This window comes from Vicugna pacos, chromosome X (assembly GCF_048564905.1).
Source record: "Vicugna pacos chromosome X, VicPac4, whole genome shotgun sequence".
In the NCBI taxonomy this organism is placed as follows: domain Eukaryota; kingdom Metazoa; phylum Chordata; class Mammalia; order Artiodactyla; family Camelidae; genus Vicugna; species Vicugna pacos.
This window is the reverse complement of record NC_133023.1, coordinates 59,114,251-59,137,783: the sequence shown is the minus strand read 5'-3', so window position 1 is coordinate 59,137,783 and position 23,533 is coordinate 59,114,251. Positions and strand designations below refer to the sequence as shown.

Below are 23,533 nucleotides of genomic sequence, written 5' to 3'. Positions count from 1 at the left end.
CCTCCTTAAAGTATTTCCTCAAATGTCAGCTTTTCAGTGAGGCTTTCTCTGACCACCTTATTTTAAATTGCAGTCTCCTCCCCAATACCCTTTATCTCCCCTTCTCTACTTATTTTTTTCATAGCAATCACTGCTATCTAACATCCTAAATATTATGTTTACCATCTGTGTTCCCACATCAGAATCTAAGCTCACTGGGGGTAGGTTTTGCTTTTTGTTGTTGTCTTTTATGTTTTGTTTGTTGCTGTTATCACCAGCATTTAGAACAGTGCCTTATCCACAGTAAAACTCAATGTTTGTTGAATGTGTGAATGAATGTATGAATGAATGAATGAATGAATGAGTGAACAGACCTCTATTTGAACAAGGGTGTCCAGGCAAAATTTAACTTTTGCCCAGAACTTATTGGAGAGAGTCAGAGAGATGAGTAGCTAGTAAATGTGGGTCCTTGACAGATTCGTAGGCATTTCCAACTCATCCCGAAGAAGACTAAGAATAAGTGTTTTAAACCAGTGCTTTTCATATTTTAATGCACATATAAATCACTGGGAATCCTGTTAACATGTGGGTTTTGGTTCAGCAGGTCTGAGGTGGGTCCAGATAGTTGGCATTTCTCACAAACTCCCAGATGATGCTGATGCTGCTTTTCTGGGGACCACACTTTGAGTAGCAAGGTTTTAAGGCATCACTGAAGCCTGGCCTCTGGTGATAGAGCCAAAATGTTATCAGTCAGTAAACAGTTACTGCCAGTGGTCCAACCTAATATAGAACAGAGTAATTTATTTTGAACAGAGGCAGCTGTGACTGAACAGAGTGAAATCATGACTATTTGAAACGAGGACTTTGTCCAATCTCCATGGTCCTAAATTTAAGAATGCACTCAGCTATATCTCAGTGTGAGAGTGTTATTTTACTTGAACTGGCACAAACATGAAGAGTAACAATTACAGAGGAAAAAGGAAGGTTACCATTGCTAAATTTTAGGACTCAAAGGAATGTGATTGGTGTGGGGATTATTTCAGGCAAGCAGGCTGCTATTTTGGTGTTCCTTAAATCATGCCAAATGGGGCCTTCCTACAGACAGAAGTTCTCTTCAAAACAGGAAATTAGAGGGGGGGTGGTATAGCCCAGTGGTAGAGCACATGCTTAGCATGCATGAGGGCCTGGGCTCAGTACCCTCATTCAAAAAATTAAAAATAAATAAATTTAAAAAAATAGGAAATTAGCAACTCAGGCAGCTCCAGACCAATAACTGACCTACATACCCAAGTGGCTGTGGTTAATTTGTCTTTCTATCCCCACGCCCAGGGCAAGGAAATAACAACAGCAACCTTTTACCACTGTGTTTTTGCTGTTTTAGAAACATTACCTCCATACTACTGTCTCAAAATTTTGTAAGGTTATTATCCTCATTTTGCATTCAAAGAAACCTAAGTCAGGTTAGGTTAAGCTTTGGTTAGTTTAAGCAACTTGCCCTTGGTCACTGTGGTAGGCAGGATAATGGCCCCTCAAAGAGGCCCATGTCCTAATCCCCAGAACCTGTGAATATGTTACTTTACATGGCAAAAGGGACTCCGCTGACATGATTAAGGATCTTGAGATGGGGAAATTTTCCGGATTATCTGCATGGACCCAATGTAATCATAGGTCATTGTAAGAGGGAGGCAGTGAGGTCACAGATAATAGTAGAAAATGTGATGATGGAAACTATAGGTTGGAGTGATACGAAAAAGGGGCCATGAGCCAAGGAATGTAGGCAGCCCTTAGAAGTTGAAAAGGGCAAGGAACGCGATTCCCCCTAGAGCCTGTAGAAGGAATACAGCCCTGCTGACAACCTTGATTTTAGCCCTGAGATTTCAGACCCCTGACCTCCAGCACCATCGAATATTTGTTGTTATTTGTTATGGCAGCTATAGGAAACTAATAGCTGGTACATGGCAGAACTGTGATCTTGCAAACAGGCCTGGTGGGCTCCAAAATCAGTGCTGTTTCCACCACTGGGAATGGAGATGTGGTGCTTTTAAAGAAATGGTAGATGCAAAGGTGGAAGGTAAGAAGCTGAAAGAAACAAGAAGAGCTTAAGAGAGCTGATCCTGGGGTCTACTTGCCCCAAAATAACCTCTTCCAGATGGCCTGTTGTTTTCCATTTCAATAGTTATAAAGTTATTTGGATGTAAAAATAATCTTTTCTATTTAATATCTTTGTAATAACCTATAATGGAAAAGAATATAAATGTATAACTGAATCACAATGCTGTACACCAGAAACTAACACAACATTGTAAATCAACTATACTTCAATAAAAAAGAAAACAGTATTAAAAAGAGTAACTATAATATTAATAAATATACAATGTAAGAAGTAAATAATGACTATACTTCAATAAATAAGTAAATAAATAATCTTTTCAAGTAATTGCTAATACTTCTGACTAGATCTAAAGGTCATTGGCACTTTAGGATGGATTAAATTAATCTCGGATTGTGTCCTATCACTCGGTGATGATAACTGCAATGAAGAAATTGAAGTTTTGATTGGGTGAGGGTGAAGCAAGTCATGTTGAAGTAATGGCAGCACTTTCATTTATAGGCAGGCCTGAAGGCGAGGGAAAGGGTGCTGATAATGAAAAGCTGGGGGCACTCGAGGGCAACAGGTACAATATGCCAAAGATAACTCAGCCTGTTTCAAACTTTTCCAGTGAGAGAACTGTGTTCAGATTTCTTCAATTGCATGAGATCCTATTTATACTGGCAACTTTTTTTTCATACTGGCAACTTTACTTTAACTTGTCCTCAAGAACCTTGCCTTTCATACCTTACTCCTAATTCATTTCTACTACTGGTGGTCACCTCTGTGAAGAGGAAACTGTTAAGCAAATATGGCCGGCTGGCCCTAGCTCAATTTGTGAAAAGAGGCAGCTCTACCTCTCTCACCTCTATTTGAATCTTAGCAGGGCCTTTAAAGCCTTAACCTAGCAAGCATTCCCCAAGAGGAAGGTTTTCTGATGTTTTGTTTTGTTTTGGTCTAGAAGGTTTTGAAAGCTCACCTGGGATGTTGCTACCACTGCATGTCCTTCTCAGAGGTTAGCCAAGGTGCCAGTATAAAAGGGAGGCTGGCCATCTAAGTGGATACCTCAGTGATTTTACTCTCATGTTTCCATTTCCAATCCTGTATCATCACCCTGAATAATCCCAAGGATTTCAGAAGGAAATAAAAATTCACTTTTCCTTACAAATAGGTTTAAAACCCTTTCCTTAACTCTAAGTGTTTGGTTTGGGAATCTCATACACATTGTATAGGGCTCCCCAAATGCAAGGAAAGCTCTTGTCTCCATTTAACTCATTGGGGTAGACAATCTATAAAGAATGCTTCATAGACTATAAAAGAAAGGACAACAATTATATTCCTTTTTCTGTTTCTCATCCTCACTAAAAAATACAGCAGGTGGAGTGAAGTTTGAAGGAAAATAGATTTCTTCCATCTCACTCTTAGTGAATGCATGGTGCTGCTTCCAATCCTGCCCCATTTTTTATTAAAAAAAAATAACATCTAAAAGCACATGGTAGCTTGGAACTGCTGGTAGAGGAATTGGGTGATTTAACAAAAGAGACACTGACAAAAACACACTTTTTTTTTACAATACTATAATTATAAAGTTGAAGGCACATCCTTGGCAGAATATGATCAATTACATGCTTATGGAAAAACAAACTACTGAATATTTTGACTACAGTAGATGATTATTGCACAACATCGTCCACTGCTGTTTTGGGTATCAAACAATGTTTAACAATGGTTAGTTAGACATTTCTTTAACTAAAAGCCTAAGGTTGAGACGCCTGGTTTTGGCCACAAAAGGCATTTATTATCAATGCCATTACAGAAGCTCTTTTAATTGAAGAACAAGAATTCACGCTTTTGTGCTTTATCTGGTTATTCATGCCAGATAAACTTTCAGAAGGACTACAGAAAGTTCGGGTAAAAACAGCTAATAATTTGGCATGAATCTATATTTTTTATATTTGGTAAAATAATATTTTTAATATAGAAAAGTAAGAAACAAAAAAATCCAAAAGGAGTGATTTTAGGAATGTTTCTATTCTTACGAAAATAACCAGTAATCAGATGCCTCACCCAAAGAAAATAACAAAATAGAGCAAAATAAATATTAAGAAAAAAAATTTTAAAGCAAGAGTCACAAGTAATGGGAAAAAAAATCTCTAAGAACATACATTCTTGATTTTTAAGCTGTGTACATAAAGGATATGCTTTAAATTTTTGGAAACATCTTGTCTACACTGCTATTTTAAGCATTCTGAACAAAGAATATGTCTGATAAAAGAGTAACTTTTAAAAAGTTTAAAGCACAATATAAAATTATTTGTTCACAAGGCATCAAATCTAACACTCTAAAATGCTGATACTAAACTAGGAAAAATAACATTTCTATTTTCACAAATGACAACCATACTTCTTTAGACTATAACACTAAATAGTTACATTTTAACCTTTGAAATTTAAAAGGCATCTTTGGATATTTAAGATAAAAGGCGCCCCTTAGTTGAGTCTAAGTCAGCACTCAATACAAAAACGTTTTTGTTATCTTTCAGACTGAGGGCATGGTTGCTGACGGAATACAGAAGAGTGACAATGGAACAACAAACAAAAACCTTCAAATATAAAATTCATATATAAGTCCATTTTCCTTCTATATGGGATTTGTGTATATACGTCATGATATGAATAAACATAGACACATATGCACACATTGATCAAATTTGTTCTCACTAGTAACTCATTACTAAAAGCCAGTTACTAACTGAAAGCAATGTTTTTGATCCCCTCTATATATCACCTCTCTCTCCTGTGAATACAGCTGCTCTATGATGCTAATGGGAGTTTAGAATTGCGTAAGATTTGTGGAAGAGAATTCAAAGATGGTTATAGATATTTAAAGCAGGATTCTTCCTAAGGAGCATGTTTTCTGTTCTGGTAGTAAGGGCTGAAATTATATCCTTGATTTTTCCCAGATTATATAGGATCCTTTTCTTATTGCCCTATACCATGTGTGGTCCATTGGCATGTGGGGCCAAGAGGACAACTCTAACACACACAATAATAAAAGTAGTAACTGGCTATATTCAAGTGCTTCAGAGAAAGAGAGAGAGTGAGAATGAGGGGAAGAGGGAAGGGAAGGTAGGGAAGTGGGTAGAAAGAGAGAAAGGTATTTCTTTTTTCAGAAGTCTATATTATGCATTTGTTGTATTAGCTATTTCTTCTAGAAGAAACAAGTTGTGGTATGACAGGCCACTGGAATTAAAATAAGAAACAAATATTAAAATTCAAACTGAAAACACAGACGATGGCATAGGCATTGGTCTAAAACTGAGCCTAGACACACAAACTCATTCATATTTCATGAAAATGGGTTTACTTTTCTTTATCAAGTTTCAGTTCTCTCTTTAAGATAGTTGAGATAAAAATGACATCTTTTCCAACTCTGAAAAGTTAGCATGGAATTATGTTATAAACTTTCTTGTGTATGTATGAAAGGACAAGAGAAAAGGTAGGAGAGGAAGACACTCATCCTCCACTCCCACCTGATTTCAGACTCTGCCCTGATAAAATGATTTTTAGTATTTATTAGTGATCTCAAAGAGAAATAAGAACTATCATTTACTGAGTACAAATCTTATGTGCCAGGCATTGTGCTAGCAGCTTAATCTATGGCATGGGAACAAAATATTATGAATTTATTTATGAGTTTTCTTCACTTACATAATTCTGTACATGAAATCCATCTTACAGTTAACAAGGAAATTTAAATAGTGATACAAGCACCAGATCTCTGGCCAGTGTATTAATTCCCAGGCACTCACAGGGGAACTTCTAAATTTATATGACAAGGAGAACAAGCCCCTGAATTTGTTGACCACACTAGCTAGCAAGTGCAAATGTTTTAAATTAGAGAAAAGTATAGATTTGCCTAAAAGGTATTACAACCTAGGGAAATTTTCATTTTTGTATTACAACTGATTGTGTTTTTGGTAAGAGCAGCTTTGAGTAATAACATTATTTTAAAGTCATTTTGAGAGATTATCTAAAACACTAAAAGATAATGAAAATCTATTAAATTATAAATACCAGCTAAGGTCTTGCATCCTCTCCAAAAAAGGACAAATTTAGTGAATACAGGTAATTTTATATGACCTGTACATGTTAAAGATGGTAGTGTCAAGCTTTGAAAAAAATCAATTGTAGAAGAGGCTCACAATCTTAAGCTTCTGGACTGAGGCTGACAGACTACGCTAAGAACAACTTATAGCTGAACAACTCAGCAGGAGTGAATTGAAAGCTTGTGCAGAGCTAGGGAGTCACTGAAGGAAGAATCTGATATATTCCTTACAACAATGGGAAGATGGGAAGCATGGAACCCTATGGACCCTTATGGTCTTTTGAGCTACAAGATAAAGAAACGAACAAGATACTGGAAAAGTGTCAGTTATTCCTGTCAATGAGAAACCATTTATACTTAGCTCACTCGAAAGAAGATAACAACAACAACAACAAACAACATACTGGGGCATCTAAGAGAGCAACTGCAAAGATAAAGATGCAGGAAGAATGGAGGCAGGGTGAAGAAAGCCTGTAATAAATAAGGCACACCTATTTTGAAGTAGTTTCTACTGTTTTCCTTCTAAAACTAGATGCTTCAGTGCTTTGAAAGCCATTGCTTCCAATCTGGCAGGGCTGGGGCTCAAGAATCTCCTCAAGATTATGTGCTCAAATCTTCAAATTTTTAATTATCTTTTTCTTGAACTTTATTTTGGTCAGAAAATTATCATTTTAGCAGCAAGTCAGCAATCTTCACTTATAGGACTGGTAAACCTCACTGGTCTATCTTATCTGTTGCTAGTGAAAACAAGAAATGCTGGAAATTCATTTTCAATAAAGCTAGGTTCTGAGCTGATGCCCTGAAAAAGATATTTTTGCCATTAGACACATGCAATTCAAATAGATACCCTAACATAAGAGCATGAGATCAACATAAAATTCTGCAATATTGTAAAAAGGTAATGTGACCATGAATGCTGTGTCAGTGCAGAACAACTTCATCAAGCAGCACTCTGCGGCCTATTACAACGCACTGTCATCATCTTCCCTGAAGTCTCCCACCAGGAGTGAGTGCTTATCAGGTTCACTGGTACCAACGCTGTTTAGTGACCGTTTATCAGACAGTAGTGAGTTTATGGAGGCTCTGCTGTAATTAACAATCCGGTCCAGCAAACCCAGTTTAGGAGAATTTCTTGAGGTATCATCTATTCCAACATGAACACTTATTTCCGAAGGGCTTTTCTGTCCCATCTGGCTTCGAGCATGCAGTTCATAATTCTCGTAAGTTGGTTTCCTGTAACTGGAAAGATGCAAAAGTACACTCGTTTGAAATAACCAAATGTGAAAGAAGCACTTGTTACATTCAAAAATGAAAAGAGATTTGCCTGGTGTGAAATGTATAAAGGTGATCCCTGCTAGGAAAGCAGCTCAAAAGGAGTTGTGTGGGGTCACGTGATCAGAAATCCTACTTCTCAGAGCCAGTGTACTAGATTTCACCCTATTCAGTGCTTGTGGTTGCTATATTTAGACTACATAAGGTGATAATTGCATAGTTAATATTTATTATTAAGAACAGTTTAGGCTTATCATTGATTGCTACAAGAATAAAATCTAGCAAGACTGACTATGGATAAAAAAAGGACTGTAAAATAGAAATGTGAGCAAACCGTCATACTTACAGTTTAAGGAAGAGAGAAGAAAGTACTACTGAAACAGATGAAGCAGCCATTGCAGCAGATCCCATCCAGGGCTGCAAAATCAAACCAATGGGCATAAAAACCCCTAGGAAACAAGTTTGGATTAATTAGAGCAGACAGTACTAAACAGGTTACCAATGTGTTCCTAATACATATACAGAAATCATTTCCTTGTTTGATATTTATTCAGCAATTTACCCTCCTGTTGGTGGAGATTTATGTCGTTGCCAATTTTCACTAATAGAATGTTGCTGTGAACATGTGAACTGTGTCTCCCAGTCCATGTGTTTGAGAATTTTGCTAGGGTACATACCTAGAAGTGAAACAGCTGAGTTGTAACACAGGCACACCTTCAACTTTAGGTAGATATCCCTCAGTTGCTCTCCAAAGTGTCTGTACCATATCCTAATCCCTCCAATAGTATATGAGGGTTCATATTCTACAACCTCATCCACTCTTGGTTTTGACAGACATTTTAAAATTCACTCATATGATGGGGATGAAGATAGACTTACTATACTTTAAATTTTTATGTGCTTATCTATATTTTCTACTTTTTCTACAGTGATCATATATTACTTGTATAATTACTTAAAAATAACTCGTTCCGTGAATTAATCTCTCTGGACTTAATTCTTTTATACTTTGTCCTCTCAGCATCTGTGTGTCCCTGTTGATAAACAGTTCTGTCATTTTTCTCATGTCATTCCATGTCTCTGTCTCTTAAACAAGAGAAAAGAAGAAAGTGATAACTATTTCTCTTATGTTATTACTAACGCCTACCAAGCCCCTAAGTAATGGGGATGATCAGATGCTTATTAAACAATCCTAAACTGCTTTTTCTTGGTCATATTCCCTTGTTCATTTTCTCTCTCTCTCTTATCTGGTACCCAAACTTAAGAAAAAAACTGCTGGCTATTAGCATATTAAGAAAAGTCTCTGTATGCAACTATGTAACAAGACAAAAACTGATACAGAGTAAGTATATCATTTTTCCTTGTTTATGTAGGTTTTAAATTTTTCAAAATACATAATTGGAGGAAAAAAATAAGGTAAAATAAAATAAACCTGTCAGAATGCATATATATTCTAGGCCATGATGAACATACTGAAAATTTAAATTATTGATTTTAATATTACCTCTTACCATACCAGCAGGCTACATAAAAAGCTGAGCTCAAAACTAATAATAAGAAGACTAAAACTTCCAATATGACAGGTCTCTAATGACTTCAGAAAAAAAGCAATACAAGTTAACTGTCACATACCAGCAGCTATGGGAATTCCAATCAGATTATAAATTAGAGCAAAGACAAAATTTATTCGAATCCTCTTGACTGTCTTCCTTGATAAGTCAATACTCGCCACAACATCCAGAAGATCATTCTGAGAACAGAAATATGTGATATTAGCAAGAGACTCTACTTATATTTGATACTATATATACTGAAGATGATGTGTACCTTAGCATAATATGTGAATTAACTACAAATTTCAGATATTGTCAAAAATTTGAGTCAGCCTTCAAAGATGTTTGTCAGGAATTTTTCTCAGGGCTCTGAAAACACTTTTAGGGTTGTATGCTGGTATAGGGACTAAATCTCATTAGAATAACGTCAGCAAGTATTTGTTGAAGATAATTTTATTGTAAGTATATTCCCAAATCTTATTCACTTTAGAAGCTTGTCATTCTTACTTGCTTCACTGAACTGAGAAGGTCTGGAAGTATTAGCAAGACCTCTCAAACTCCCATCTTGAATTCTCCCCGTTTCTATGGCTGGGAGCATGGGAATTAGAAGGACAAAATCATTGTGTTCAATATACTTTACGACACTGTCCCTGACCATGTAGATAGCAGTCTCACACTCCTCAAAGTTCAGGCCACAAGACTTACCCTTATCAAAACCACATCAGCTGCTTCAATGGCTACATCTGTGCCTGTGCCGATGGCAATCCCAACATTAGCCATCGCCAGAGCTGGGGAGTCATTTATTCCATCTCCTACCATTGCTACCTGTTTCCCTTCCTCCTGAAGTTGCTTCACCTTAGCAACCTTGTGGGAAGGTAGAACTTCAGCAAACACCTTAGTAATGCCAACCTATGTGAGGAAAAATAAACTCCATTAATTTCAAGAAATATTATTGAGTACCTGAAATATAACTCAGCAATAATGAGCCATCATTTTCCACCTATCAGATGTCCAAATTTTAAAAGACTAATAATATCCAGTGATAACAAGGGTATGGGGAGATGAGTTCTCTTATACACTGCTGGTGGGTGTGTAAATTGGTATTGTCTTTTTGGAGGGCATTTGGCAGCATCTATCAAAGTGCACAGATCATTTGGTTCAAGTAATTCCACTTCTAGTTATAGTTTGGACATATATGCGCATATATAAAAGGATGTATATCCAAGGGTGTGTATTACTGCCGTATTTGTAACAATAACATTTCCAAAACCATATAAATGCCCCATTATTAGAGGAATGGTTAAGTAAATTATGATATATTCACACCATGGAATTCAGTGCAACAATGGACAAAGCTCTGAGGCATATATGATGTTATCTAAAAAAAAAGTAAACTGCTGAACAATTTGTACAAAGTGATCCAATTTATGTTGAAAATACCAGAACTATACATTTGTATATGAACATATATGCATATGAAAAAGTATAAAGGGTAGGGCTGGACAGGGAGTTTGGGAAAAGGGTGACTTCAACTTTTTACTTTATAGCCTTCTGTATTTTCATACAAGAATCTATTTATATATTATTTGTGTTATTTAATAGAAGAGGGGAGAAGGCATTCCAAAGTAGAAAAGACCAATATGAGAAAAGTTTTAGAGGTAAGGCAAATGAGTGGGTCAGTAGCAGAAAAATGCTATCAGAGTGATGCATTAGGAAGATGGTTCCATCAGTTGTACTTGGGATGGACCAGAGAGAGATGTGCATGGAGCTACGGCAGTATTTCAGGCATGAGAGGATGAAAGCCTGGATAGGGCTGGCAGCACTGGTGAAGACTGTGAGCAACATTTCAAAAGAAGCATCAACAGAAACTGTGTATGATGTCATGCAAGCATCTCATGAACTAATAAGCAAAAAGCTTTTCATTTATAACAGTAGAGACAAACCCCAAAGTCCTTCCTGAGCAGTGTGCCAGTTCTTCTTTAAGGAACCAGCTATGGCTACTCAGGGACAATGAAAATAATAGGTAATATAATTTTTTTGGCACTTGAAGGCAAGAAAGAAAATATACATGAAGAAATAGAAGTTAACACAAACTCCCACCCCAACAACTAAGTAAACCCATTACCTGAGAAGCAATAGATCTAGCTGTTTTACTGTTGTCTCCAGTCATCAGAACTACTTCTAAGCCCATAGACTTCAGAATATGGACAGCCAATTCTGCTTCAGGCTTCACTGTATCAGCAATAGCTATCAAGCCGCACAGCTCATCTAATATAGGAACACCAGAAAACAGAATTTGGAATATGGTGAAAGCAGAATAATATTCTGACTTAAAATTTCAGAAAGAAATGAATTTTAAGTGAAGTTGTTCAGGAGTTGGCTTAACTCAAAATATCCCCAAAATCACATGAACTTTATACCACAAACCCTGCTGCAAACCTCCATATTTAGTTGTGAAAATTTCACAGAGTGAGGTAGGGATTACTAACGAAGGTAATAATAAGAAAACAAAAAGAGAGACTTTACTGGATATTAAAAGACCCATTTTCTTTCTTTCTTTCTTTCTTTCTTTCTTTCTTTCTTTCTTTCTTTCTTTCTTTCTTTCTTTCTTTCTTCCTTCCTTCCTTCCTTCCTTCCTTCCTTCCTTCCTTCCTTCCTTTCGTTCTTTCTTTCTTTCTTTCCTTTCTTTTTCTTTTTACATTTTTTATTGATTTATAATCATTTTACACTGTTGTGTCAAATTCCAGTGTAGAGCACAATTTTTCAGTTATACATGAGCATATATATATTCATTGTCACATTTTTTTCCTCTGTGAGCTACCATAAGATCTTGTGTATATTTCCCTGTGCTATACAGTATAATCTTGTTTATCTATTCTACAATTTTGAAATCCCATCTATCCCTTCCCACCCTCTGCCCCCTTGGCAAGTACAAGTTTGTATTCTATGTCTATGAGTCTGTTTCTGTTTTGTATTTATGCTTTGTTTTTGTTTTTGTTTTTGTTTTTTAGATTCCACATATGAGCAATCTCATATGGTATTTTTCTTTCTCTTTCTGGCTTACTTCATTTAGAATGACATTCTCCAGGAGCATCCATGTTGCTGCAAATGGTGTTATGTTGTCGGTTTTTATGGCTGAATAGTATTCCATTGTATAAATATACCACATCTTCTTTATCCAGTCATCCACTGATGGACATTTAGGCTGTTTCCATGTCTTGGCTATTGTATCATTTTCTTTCTTTAGAGAAGTATTGGCCAAAAGCCCCAAACACTTCAGCTAATTTAAAGGCAAATGAAACTGAGAACTAATTAATTTCTTTTTTGTTTTTCTTTTTACGGTGAAGGGGTGGATGGAAACAAAACTGGTATTTTATACTGGGAGAAAAAAATCACTGCAAGGAATTATTTTACATTAAAAACAAAAGTAAATGGTATTTTCTACTTCTTCCTGGACCTAAAAAGCCCACAGTAAGATACTGCCTTCATATTTAGCAAGAATTATAAATGTTGACTAATTAATCTCAAAGCTGGAAATTTACCCTAAGAAATAATTTAACAAAAAAGCACCTAAAATCTCAAGGATGTTTATTGTAGTGTTATTTACAATAATATAACATTAGGAATAGCTTAAATTTCCAAGGGAATTATTAAACTAATTATAGTATATAAGTCTGATAAAGTATACTGCATTAAAATAGAATTGGAAAATTATTATTAAATAAAATAAGGTAAAATAAAATAGTATGTGTACAAGGGATTAAATTTTATTCAATTTTATTGAGGGAAAATTAATATACAATATAGTGCACCCATTTAAAAACAGTATATGTACTAAAGGGGAAAGGGAAGGGAGGGATAAATTAGGAGCTTGGGATTAACAGATACAAACTACTACTATATACAAAACAGATAAACAACTAGGTCCTAATGTATAGCACAGGGAACTACATTCAATATCTTATAATAACCTATAATGAAAAAAATATGAAAAAGAACATACATATATGTGTATAACTGACTCACTATGCTGTACACCAGAAATGAATACAACATTGAAAATCAATTATACTTCAATAAAAAATAAAAATAAAAATAAAAATAGTATATGTACTAATATTGTAATTCTGTACATGTGCATGTATATATACCCAGAAATGGAATATGTGCAATTAAAACTGACCTTGTTAGGATGATGAGATTATGAGTAATTTTTACTTTGCTATAAATTTTAAACTTTGTTTTTCTTTTTTTTAATTTTTAAAATTTTGTTTTTCTTTGTTTGGGGGGAAGGTAATTAGGTTTCTTTTTTAACGGAAGTACCGAGGATGGAACCCAGTACCCTGTGCATGCTAAGCGCTCTGTCACTGAGCTATACCCTCCCCCTGCTATAACTTTAATGTTACATTATTTTTAGGTTGAAAAAAATTCTTGATTAGCCTTTTTTAAAAACATAGCCTATATGAGACTGAACACTGAATAAACCTGACTTGATTGCCTTGGAGTCACCATCTTCCCGCACAGCTTTGCTGGGTGAGAGAAGACGATGGTGGTGGCAAACTCAGTGACATGACGCTTGGCACACATTCCTAAACTCTTTGATTGCCCAAGGGCATACAGCACGGCCTTGGATAAGTACAGACTGAACTAAGGACTGTGCTTTCTTAGTTTCTTGCCAAAATTGGCTGTCTTTTGAAAAAGACTATAAATGTAGGAATCTGAAGTCCCTACTACCATTAAATCTTCCACAAAGAGCACCTTGAACTGGAAGGCTTACTGAGGATTTCATTTTAATACTCTGGTTGCCAATTTTGAAGGAGAGAGGAAAAGTAGAATTGGAAATTGATGAAGGAATTCTGATTGAGGAAAGGAGAGGAGGAAGGGCAGGAGAACCTTGATGAGTGATGACATAATTAATATACTTCAGCCTTTGTTTTCTCTAGTGAAGATTCTATGTTCTCCATTGTTTATATTTGGGCATAATTTTAATTAAATAAAGCATAGTCTTTAACTATTGTAAGGGCTGCAGGGGTACAATAAGCAAATTCTGCTCCCAAAGTTCACAGAGTGCAGGCAGCTGGGTACTACTTTGAAAGTCATCAAAAATGTGGAGAATAAAATACTTAAGACCAGAAAAAAAAAAAACGCTATAAAGGAAAATAACAAAACCAGGCAAATGCAAGAGAATTTGAAATTAATCAGTAACAATTATGTATTGCTGATATTTTACTTTGCATTCAGGCTACTTTTGAATAACCCTCATAGTTCAGATGTCTCTCAAAAATACACATAAAATAATAACTGAGATCACGACATTGAGTCATAGTGTACTTATGGAAAACCTTACCATCAATTGCCACCAATACAGCAGTCCGACCTTTTCTCTCATGTTCAGTCATAGATCCGTCTACATCATTATTAATGACAAGACCATTTCTAATCATCCACTCCCGGTTACCAATGAGAACTTTGTACTGCTGAGCATTAAGAGCATCTGAAAGAAAGTACAGAAGTAACATTTAGTGAACTTGTTCAATACTTATAACAACCCTGTAAGGGACATTCCTCCCGTCTAAACTTGCACACTCAGTACATCAGTTTGTTTGTTTGTTTGTTTGTTTTGGTAGAACACAGCCTATGACAGTAATTTTCAAATGTTCAAGGAATATACTCTGCTCTTCCATGCCTCTGAGTGTTTAACAAACTCCATTATAGTCTTCAGGAGCCAATTCAAATGTTTCTTTCTTGGTGAAGCTTTTCATTTGAACTTTCCATATGATCTTTCACAGCAACTGAATTAAATTCAAAGTAATTACTGTGTATCAGTACAACCATCAATAGTTAGACAAGAACACAGAACCATACTGATGTCTCATTTTAAATGTGTGACCACTAGCTTTAACTGGACTCTTAGTGCTATCTGGCAATTCTACTACATTCTCCTAGTCCATTCATTCTCCATTCCTTCCAGATGGCTATTTAGATCTTCTTTTTTCCCATTCTCATACCAGATGACGACTCTGCTTCCTATTTCAGGAAGAAAATAAAAGCCATCGGAAGAGAACTTCCACAAACTCTCACTGCCACATCTACCCAACTACCTGTGCCTGTGTACACACTGATCTAGCTTCTCTTCTGTTATTATAAACTGCCTCTACTTCTATTTAAGGCCAACTTCTCTGCTTGTGTACTATATCCCCCTCCTTTGCCTATTTTAGAACATCTTTCTAACAATTCTCCCCTCTACAGCATAATCATATTTTCTGTTTCTGCTATACATAGCCTTATCTTTAGAAAGGAAAACAAAACAACCCTCTCTTTATCTCACTGACCTCTCTAGCTCCTGCCCCATTTCTCTGCTTCCGTAACAGCAAAACTTCTTGACAGCGTCATCCTTATTGGCTGCTTCCAATTCATACCTTCCCATTCTCTCGTGAACCCACTCCAATAAGGCCTTTGTCTCTATTACTCCAAAGAATTGTTCACATAGTACACCAGTGATCTTTAATAAATCTAATGACTGATTCTTAGTCCTCAGCTTACTTGCCCTATCAGCAACATTTAACACAGTTGATCATTCCCTCCTTGAAATACTTTCTTTGCTTGGCTTCTGGATCACCACAGTTTTAGAGTCATCTTCTCACTCACCACCTCTCAGTCTTCTTTGCTGACCCTTCCTCATCTCCCTGATTTCTTAATTTGTAGTGTTACAGGACTCAGTACTGAAACCTTTTTTCCCCTCTATCTACTCTCACTCCTTGGTGATCTTATCCAGTCTCATGGCTTTAAATACCATCTATATCAGTGCTGTCCAATAGAACTTTTTGTGATGATGGAAATGTTCTACATCTGCTCTGTTTAATACAATAGCCACTAACAACATGCAGCCACTGAGCACTGAAATGTGGCTAGTATGGTTAAAGGCTGAATTTTAAATTCAGTTCAATTTTAATTAATTTAAATTTAAATAGTCACATATAAATAGTGGTTACCATATTGGACAGCACAGATCTATAAATGGATGACTCCCAAGTCTTTATCTCCAACCCAGTTTGTTTCCTTGGAACTCCAGACTTGTGTAGCCAACTGCCTACTTGATATTTCCATTTATATGACATCTCCAATTGAGTATCTAACAGGATCTCAAACTTAACATGTCAAAAACTGAACTCCTGATCAATTTTCCTCAATATTGCCCCTCCTGTGATCTCCCCCATCTTGTTTAAATGGTAAAACCATCCTCCTAAATTGCTTAGGCCACAAATGTTGGCCTAATTCTTGACTCCTGTTTCTCTTATACCTCATTTCCAATCTGTGAGCTTAATCTGTCAGCCAGCTCTCCCCAGAAGATACACTCAGAATTTGACCACTTCTTAGCACCTCTACTGTTACCACACTGGTCCAAGCCACCAATGTCTTTCACCTAGATTACTGCAACAGCCCATTAACTCATCTCCCTGCTTCTGCCCTTGTTCCTACCCACTGCAACACTGTATTTTTACTAGACCAGCCCAAGTAATACTTCTTAAACATTAAGTCAGATTCTGTCACGCCTATACTCAAAACCCTCCAGGGGTTAGGGTATAGCTCAAATGGTAGAGCACTTGCTTAGTACACACAAGGTCCTGAGTTCAATCCCCAGTACCTCCTCTAAAACTAAATAAGTAAACCTAACTATCTCCCCAACACAAAAATAAATTAAATTAAAAAAAAACCTCTCCAGTGGCTTTCCATCTCAGGGTAAAAACCAAAGTCCTTTCAATGTCCTTACAAGATTTACTCCTGTGCTACCTACCTTTCTGACCTTGTCTCTTACCCCCTTCCTATTTATTTACTCTGTTGTAGCTATACTGTTCTCCTTACTGTTCCTCAAACTAATAAAGCACACTCCTCACTCAGGGCTTTTGTACTTAACATTCCTCCTGCCTGGAATGCTCTTGTCACAGACATGCACATGGCTTTCCCCTGCCCCCTCCTCAGGTTTTTGCTCAGAAATAGCCTTCTCAATGAGCCCTACCCTGATCGGCCTAGATAAAATAAGAAGCATTCCCTATACCCCTTGCCATTCTTTTTTTTTATAGCACTATCTCCATCAGACGGACTATATTTTCTTCTTTATTTGTTCACTGTCTTGTGTTCTCCCACCAGGAATGTAAACTTCATGAGATAGGGACTTGGTCTATTCTGCTCACTTTAGTGTTTTGAACAGTGCTTAATAAAAACTGTCAGCTGAACAAAATTACTATGTGTCAGTGTGCCTGATACTAGGAGTTTATAGACAAATAATAAAGAAATCATAGTTTAGTAGAATCAGGTAGGTAAATGAAGAATCATCATGCAGTGTGCCTAGTACCTCCAGAGATTAAGTAGAGTTATGACTAAGAAAGAAGAGAAAATATCTCTGCCTATGTATGTCAGTCACTGAAGGCTTCACTGAAGAGAGATGTGAGCTGAGTCTTCAAAGATGAGAAACCAGTAATATGCATGAAATGATGCACTGTAAGTAGAAACTCTAAGTAGTTCCATATGGATGGAACACAGGTTACATGGGTGGCAGTGGAAAAAGGCAAGATGCAGGGAGGCAGAAGACATATCATGGGGTACAGATCTTGAACAAAGTCCAGAGAGGACTGGATTCTATCCTGTAGGAGACAGAAAGCCTGTAAAGCCAGGATTCTTAACAGATTTCCATGGAGGGGCTTTAAGATATATACAAACCTCCAAAACATAAATTTTCTGAGGGGTGGGCATGGCTTTTACCATATTCCTCCAAAGGTTCATGACTCAAAAATAGGTTATAAACTACTGCAATAACAAGTTATTGGTCAAAAAGTGATATAATCAGGTTTGCATGTTAACAAAAACACTCAAGCACAAATGGGTGGGGAGGTCCAAGTACATTTAGATGTGCATATCATGTTTTTGGTTAGGTGGATAAACCAACAAGAAACCTGAGAAGCAGGCCTTGGCTAGAAGAAATGGACTTTAGAGTGGCAGTGGAAACCTACAGGTGGTAGAATAAACAATGAGCATGAATGAGATTGTACACAGAGAGTATGTAAAATGAGAAAAAGACAAAGGACAAAACCCTGAGGACACCCAACATTTGAGAGCAGGAGAAAAGAGGAGTCAGAGGAGGATTAGAAAGAACAGCCAGGTAAGGTTAGAGGAGAATCTAGAGAAAGCAGGATCATGGAATCAAAGGAGAAAAAGTTTTTTTAGGAAATTAGAAATGGTTACTATTGTCAAATGTCTTAGCGTGGTCATGCATCAATGAAGACTGAAAAGTGACCACTGGAGAGGGGAATAAATGAGGTCATCAGTGGACTTAGAATAGTTTCACTAGTATGAATGGGGCAGAAGCCAGACTGTGCAAGGAAGAAGTGGATTCAGCAAGCCTAGACTACTCTTTCTAGAAGCTTGAATATAAAGGAAAAGAAAGACAGATAAAATCTAGACAGGCATACAGTGATTTTGATGGAAGGAATATTTACATGTTAAGGAGAAAGAGCTACTACAGAGAGCTGTAAATGAAGGAAGCAAGGGGACATAAGAAAGTGAAGTCCTTGAGGAATCAAGAGAGGATGGAATCGAGTTTGGCCAAGATGGCAGAGTAGAGGGACGCTCTTAGCTCACCCTCTCCCACAAATACACCAAAACTCACATCCACGGACCCATCCAACCAGAGCACCTGCAGAACTCCAACAGAACATCGTCCTCTTCAAAAGATAAAGATGCCAAAAAAAAAAAAAGACAAAGATACCAAGAATCTGGTAGGAGAAAAGGAAAAAAAGAAAGAAGAAAAAGCAGAACAGTGTGGGACTGGTCTTGCGGGGAGGGAGCAGCACAGGAGGCATAGCATTCATTTGCTGAATCTCCCCATCTCCAACGGAGAGGTCAGCGGGACAGAGGGGGAGCCTCTGAGGCTCGGATCCGTATGGAGCAGCCCTTGACCAACAGAACTAAGTTAAACAGGCACAGAGGGTCTCCACAACCACCAGCCCTAAAGGCAAAGAGGCAGGTGGGGGACAGGACAGGCTACCCGAGCCGGGTGGAGGACTGGGGCAGGCTGCACAGAGGCAACCCTGGGGGACTGCACGGTCCTGCATGCTGTGGATGAGTGGGTACACAGGGCAAAACAACCAGGGCCCTCCATAAAACAACACGGTTGATGTGCCCTGGGGGGAAGGGTGCCATAACCCCTAGCTCTGAAAACCCACAGAAGGTTTTCAGGAGAAGAGAGGTGGGTGTCAGCCACAGCTGACATATCCTTCAGTGCTTAGCACCCAGGCAGAGGTGAGGTCGAAACCTGAATCTGTACCTAAGGGCTTAGCAGCCTCATAGGCGAGATGGAGACTTGTTTACAGCCCAAGGCAGATAGGACCTTTCTGCCCTGGTACCTCTGAGAACTCTTGCCTCCAATACAAATGAACAAGGAGCTGAGTTCTGGCACAGAGCAGGCACGGGGCTATTCTGCCATCTTCCCAGAGCCTGCCTAGGGAGCATGGATCTGAGGTGGAGAAGACAGCTGCACAGAGCAGGGGAGCAACCAGTACCAGGAGAGGGCGGGTGGCCACCCGCCTTCCTGGCATGAGTGCAGCACCTGACCATGATGCTGGGACAGGGAGTGACTTGCCCGCCTACCTTGCCCGAGCACATCATCTGACAGCACCAATGGGAGAGGAAGTAACCCGCCTCCTACTGTGCTGCTGGGAGGGGGCACAACCTGCCTGCCTACCCTATGGGACCACAGCATTAAGGGGGGGCGTGACCCACCAGGAAAAAACGTAAGAGCACAGCACCTGACCAGTGTTAGGAGGTTGTGTGATCTGCTTGCCAACCTGCACTGGGAGCAGCACAGACCAGGGGCGCTAATGGAGGGCATCTAGAAGGAGCGAGCTGAGTTCACGCAGCAGGGCAAAGACAGAAACATCTCTCGATAAAATCATAAAGAGCACACAGTCTCCACAAGAACACATCCTCCTTTTTCTTTTCTTTTTTCTATTTTTATCATTTCTATTTTCTATTACCTTTTTAATTTTTACTTTTTAAACAATTGTATATGTCTCCAGTTTTAATCCCTTTAAATTTTTTCTTTTAAAATACTTTTATTATTATTGTTTTTTAAAATCCACCTCATTTCATTTTTATTTCTCTTGGTTTTGATCTCCTGTTATTGATTATACTCAGGTTTCAATTTTTTTCTATTTTTTTAAGGTTTTTAAAAGACCTCTCAACTCGATTGCTATTTTGCTTCAACTTGCTGTTCTGTTATTGATTATACACTACTTCAAACCTTTTTTTCCTCCCTTCTTTTCAAATTCTTTCTCACTCTTTTTAACTTTTATTCCTGCATAGGCTTTAGATAGATAAATAAATAAACTCCTTAAGGACCATAATAGATAACTGATACTCCATAAGCCACAGTGCCAGAGAGATATGAAAAAGATGATGAAGCAGAGGAACTGTTCCCAATTAAAAGAGCAGGAGAAATCCCCTGAAAGAAGGATCAATGAAACACACATTGATGGCCTACTGGATCAAGATTTCAAAAAAGGAGTGATCAAAGGACTGAAGGAACTAAAAGAGATAGTGTTTAGAGTATGAAATATGTCAAAAAGGAAACTGAAGGTATAAAGAAGAGCGAAGTAGAATTGGTAAACTCATTTGCTGAGATGAGAGCTGATCTAAAGGCTGTACAGAACAGGCTAGATAATGCAGAGGAATCAATAAGTGACCTAGAAGACAGGACAACAAAAAGCACCCAATCAGAACAGCTGAGAGAAAAACAAATAAAAACAATGAAAACAATATAAGGGATCTATCGGATAATATAAAGTGTGCCAATCTATGCATAATAGGGGTTCCAGAAGGAGAAGAAAGAGCAAAGCAGACTGAAAAGGTTTTAGAAGAAATCATGACTGAAAACTTTCCAATCCTAGAGAAGGAATCAGATATCCAAGTACAGGGAAGTTCAGAGGGTCTCAAACAGGAAGAACCCAAACAGACCCACACCAAGACATGTTATAATCAAGATGGCCAGAGTCAAGGATAAAGAAATGATCCTAAAGGCAGCAAGAGAAAAACAAAGAGTGAGTTATAAGGGAACTCCCATAAGGCTCTCAGCTGATTTCTCTACACAAACACTATAGGCCAGAAGCGAGTGGCAAGATATATTCAAAGTCCTGAATGAAAAAAAGATGCAGCCTAGGATACTTTATCCAGCAAGGTTATCCTTTAGAATACAAGGAGAGATAAAGAACTTCACAGACAAGCAAAAACTAGAAGAGTTTAGCAACACTAAACCCATGCTAAAAGAAATATTGAAAGGTCTACTCTAAATAGAAATGAAATGAGAAAATCATAACTGGAAAGTTGAAAACTACCATGAATTACAAACAGAATAAACATGAAATTGTAAAAGAAGACATCTAAATCATTAAGAGTGGGAGAGGGAGGCAGGGAAATATAGTTTTATTTTCTTTGTTAAATTTTTTGTTCTCAGCAGGATGGGTTTGAGCTTATATTACTATCTGTATAATACAAACAGTTACAGCAATGGGTTAAAGACTTACAAAAAAGGGTAACCACAAGCCAAAAACTTACAAGTGAGTCACAACAACTACATAAAATCCAAGATAATACAAAGGAAATTTATCAAAACACAAAAGGAAGAAGAAGGAACAAAGAGGAAATACCAAATCAACTGCAAAAATAAGTTCAAAATGGCAATAAACACACATCTATCATTAATTACTGTAAATGTTAATGGACTAAATGCTCTGATCAAAAGACATAGAGTGGTAGACTGGATAATAAGCAAAAACCTTCAATATGCTGCATACAAGAGACCCACCTCAGGGAGAAGGACACATACAGATTGAGAGTGAAAGGATGGAAAAGGATATTCCATGCAAATGGAAAAATTAAAAAAGCAGATGTAGCAATACTGATTTCAGACAAAATACACTTTAAAACAAAGGTCATAAGGAAAGATTAAGAAGGACATTTTATAATGATTAAAGGAGTAATACAAGATGAGGATATTACACTCGTTAATATATATGCACCCAATATAGGAGCACCTAAGTACATAAAACAATTACTAACAGAAAGAAAGGGGGAAATTGATTGGAATACAACCATTGTCAAAGATTTTAACACCGCATTAACATCACTAGACAGATCTTCCAGACAGAAAATAAATAAGACAACAGAGAAATTAAATGATACAATAGAAAAATTAGATTTGGTGGATATTTTCAGAGCATTACATCCCCCAAAACAGGATATACATTCTTTTCAAGTGCACATGGAACATTTTCTAGGATTGCTCATGTACTTGGACACAAAAAAAGCCTCAACAATTTTAAGACAATAGAAATTATCTCAAGCATCTTTACTGACCACAATGTCATGAAACTAGAAATCAACAACAGAGAACAAAGGAGAAAAAAAGGAAAGCATGGAGGTTAAACAACATGCTATTAAAAAACCAATTGGTCAATGAGGAAATCAAAGTTGAAGTTAAAACATACCTTAACAAATGAAAATGAAAACACAACCACACAAAATTTATGGGACGCAGCAAAGGCAGTGCTAAGAGGAAAGTTTATAGCAATACAGGCCTTCCTCAAGAAAAGAGAACAATCTCAAATAAACAATCTAAGCCACAAGCTAAAAGAATTAGAAAAAGAAGAACAAAAAACCCCAAAAGGCAGCAGAAGGAAGGAAATAATAAAGATTAGGGAGGAAATAAACAAAATAAAGATTAAAAAAACAGAAAAAAAAATCAAACCAAAAGCCAGTTTTTTGAAAGAGTAAATAAAGTCGACAAACCTCTGGCCAAATTCACAAAGAAGAAAAAAGAGAGAGTACAAATTAGCAAAATAAGAAAGGACAATGGAGAAATTACAACAAATAACATAGAAATAAAGAATATCACAGGAGAATAGTATGAAAAACTATATGGAACCAAAATGAATAACCTAGAGGAGATGGACAAGTTTCTGGAAACATACAGTCCACCAAGACTGAACCAAGAAGAAACTGACCACTTGAACAAAACGATCACTAGCAATGAAATCGAATTAGCAATAAAAAACCTCCCTACAAGTAAAAGTCCAGGACTGGATGGCTTCACCGGGGAATTCTACCAAACATATAAAGAAGAACTCATACCAGTCCTTCTCAAATTCTTCCAGAAGATTGAAAAGGAGGGAACACTCCCAAGCTCGTTCTATGAAGCCACCATCACCCTGATACCAAAACCAGGCAAAGACACTACAAAAAAGAGAATTATAGGCCAATATCACTGATGAACATAGATGCCAAAATCCTTACCAAAATGTTAGCAAGTAGAATCCAACAGCACATGAAAAAGATTACACATCATGACCAAGTGGGGTTCATCCCAGGGACAGAAGAGTGGTTCAACATACGCAAATCAATCAATGTAATACATCACACCAACAAGAGAAAGGACAAAAAGCACATGATCATCTCAATAGATGCAGAAAAAGCATTTGATAA

General features: G+C 37.2%; 1 protein-coding gene across 2 annotated transcripts in view; it reads right to left on the bottom strand.

Annotated features, from left to right (window-relative positions):
- Positions 1-3,634: 3,634 nt before the first annotated feature.
- The window catches only part of ATP7A (ATPase copper transporting alpha), a 128,002-nt gene continuing 108,103 nt past the window's right edge, over positions 3,635-23,533 (bottom strand). For both annotated transcript variants that reach the window (XM_031671581.2, XM_072955838.1), the window contains 6 exons: positions 14,349-14,495; positions 11,127-11,269; positions 9,707-9,910; positions 9,081-9,198; positions 7,795-7,897; positions 3,635-7,415 (listed from right to left, as the gene is read on the bottom strand). In XM_031671581.2, coding sequence (XP_031527441.1) covers positions 7,139-7,415; positions 7,795-7,897; positions 9,081-9,198; positions 9,707-9,910; positions 11,127-11,269; positions 14,349-14,495 — 992 coding nt within the window. In that variant the 3' untranslated portion in view covers positions 3,635-7,138. The remainder of the gene's footprint in view (positions 7,416-7,794; positions 7,898-9,080; positions 9,199-9,706; positions 9,911-11,126; positions 11,270-14,348; positions 14,496-23,533) is intronic.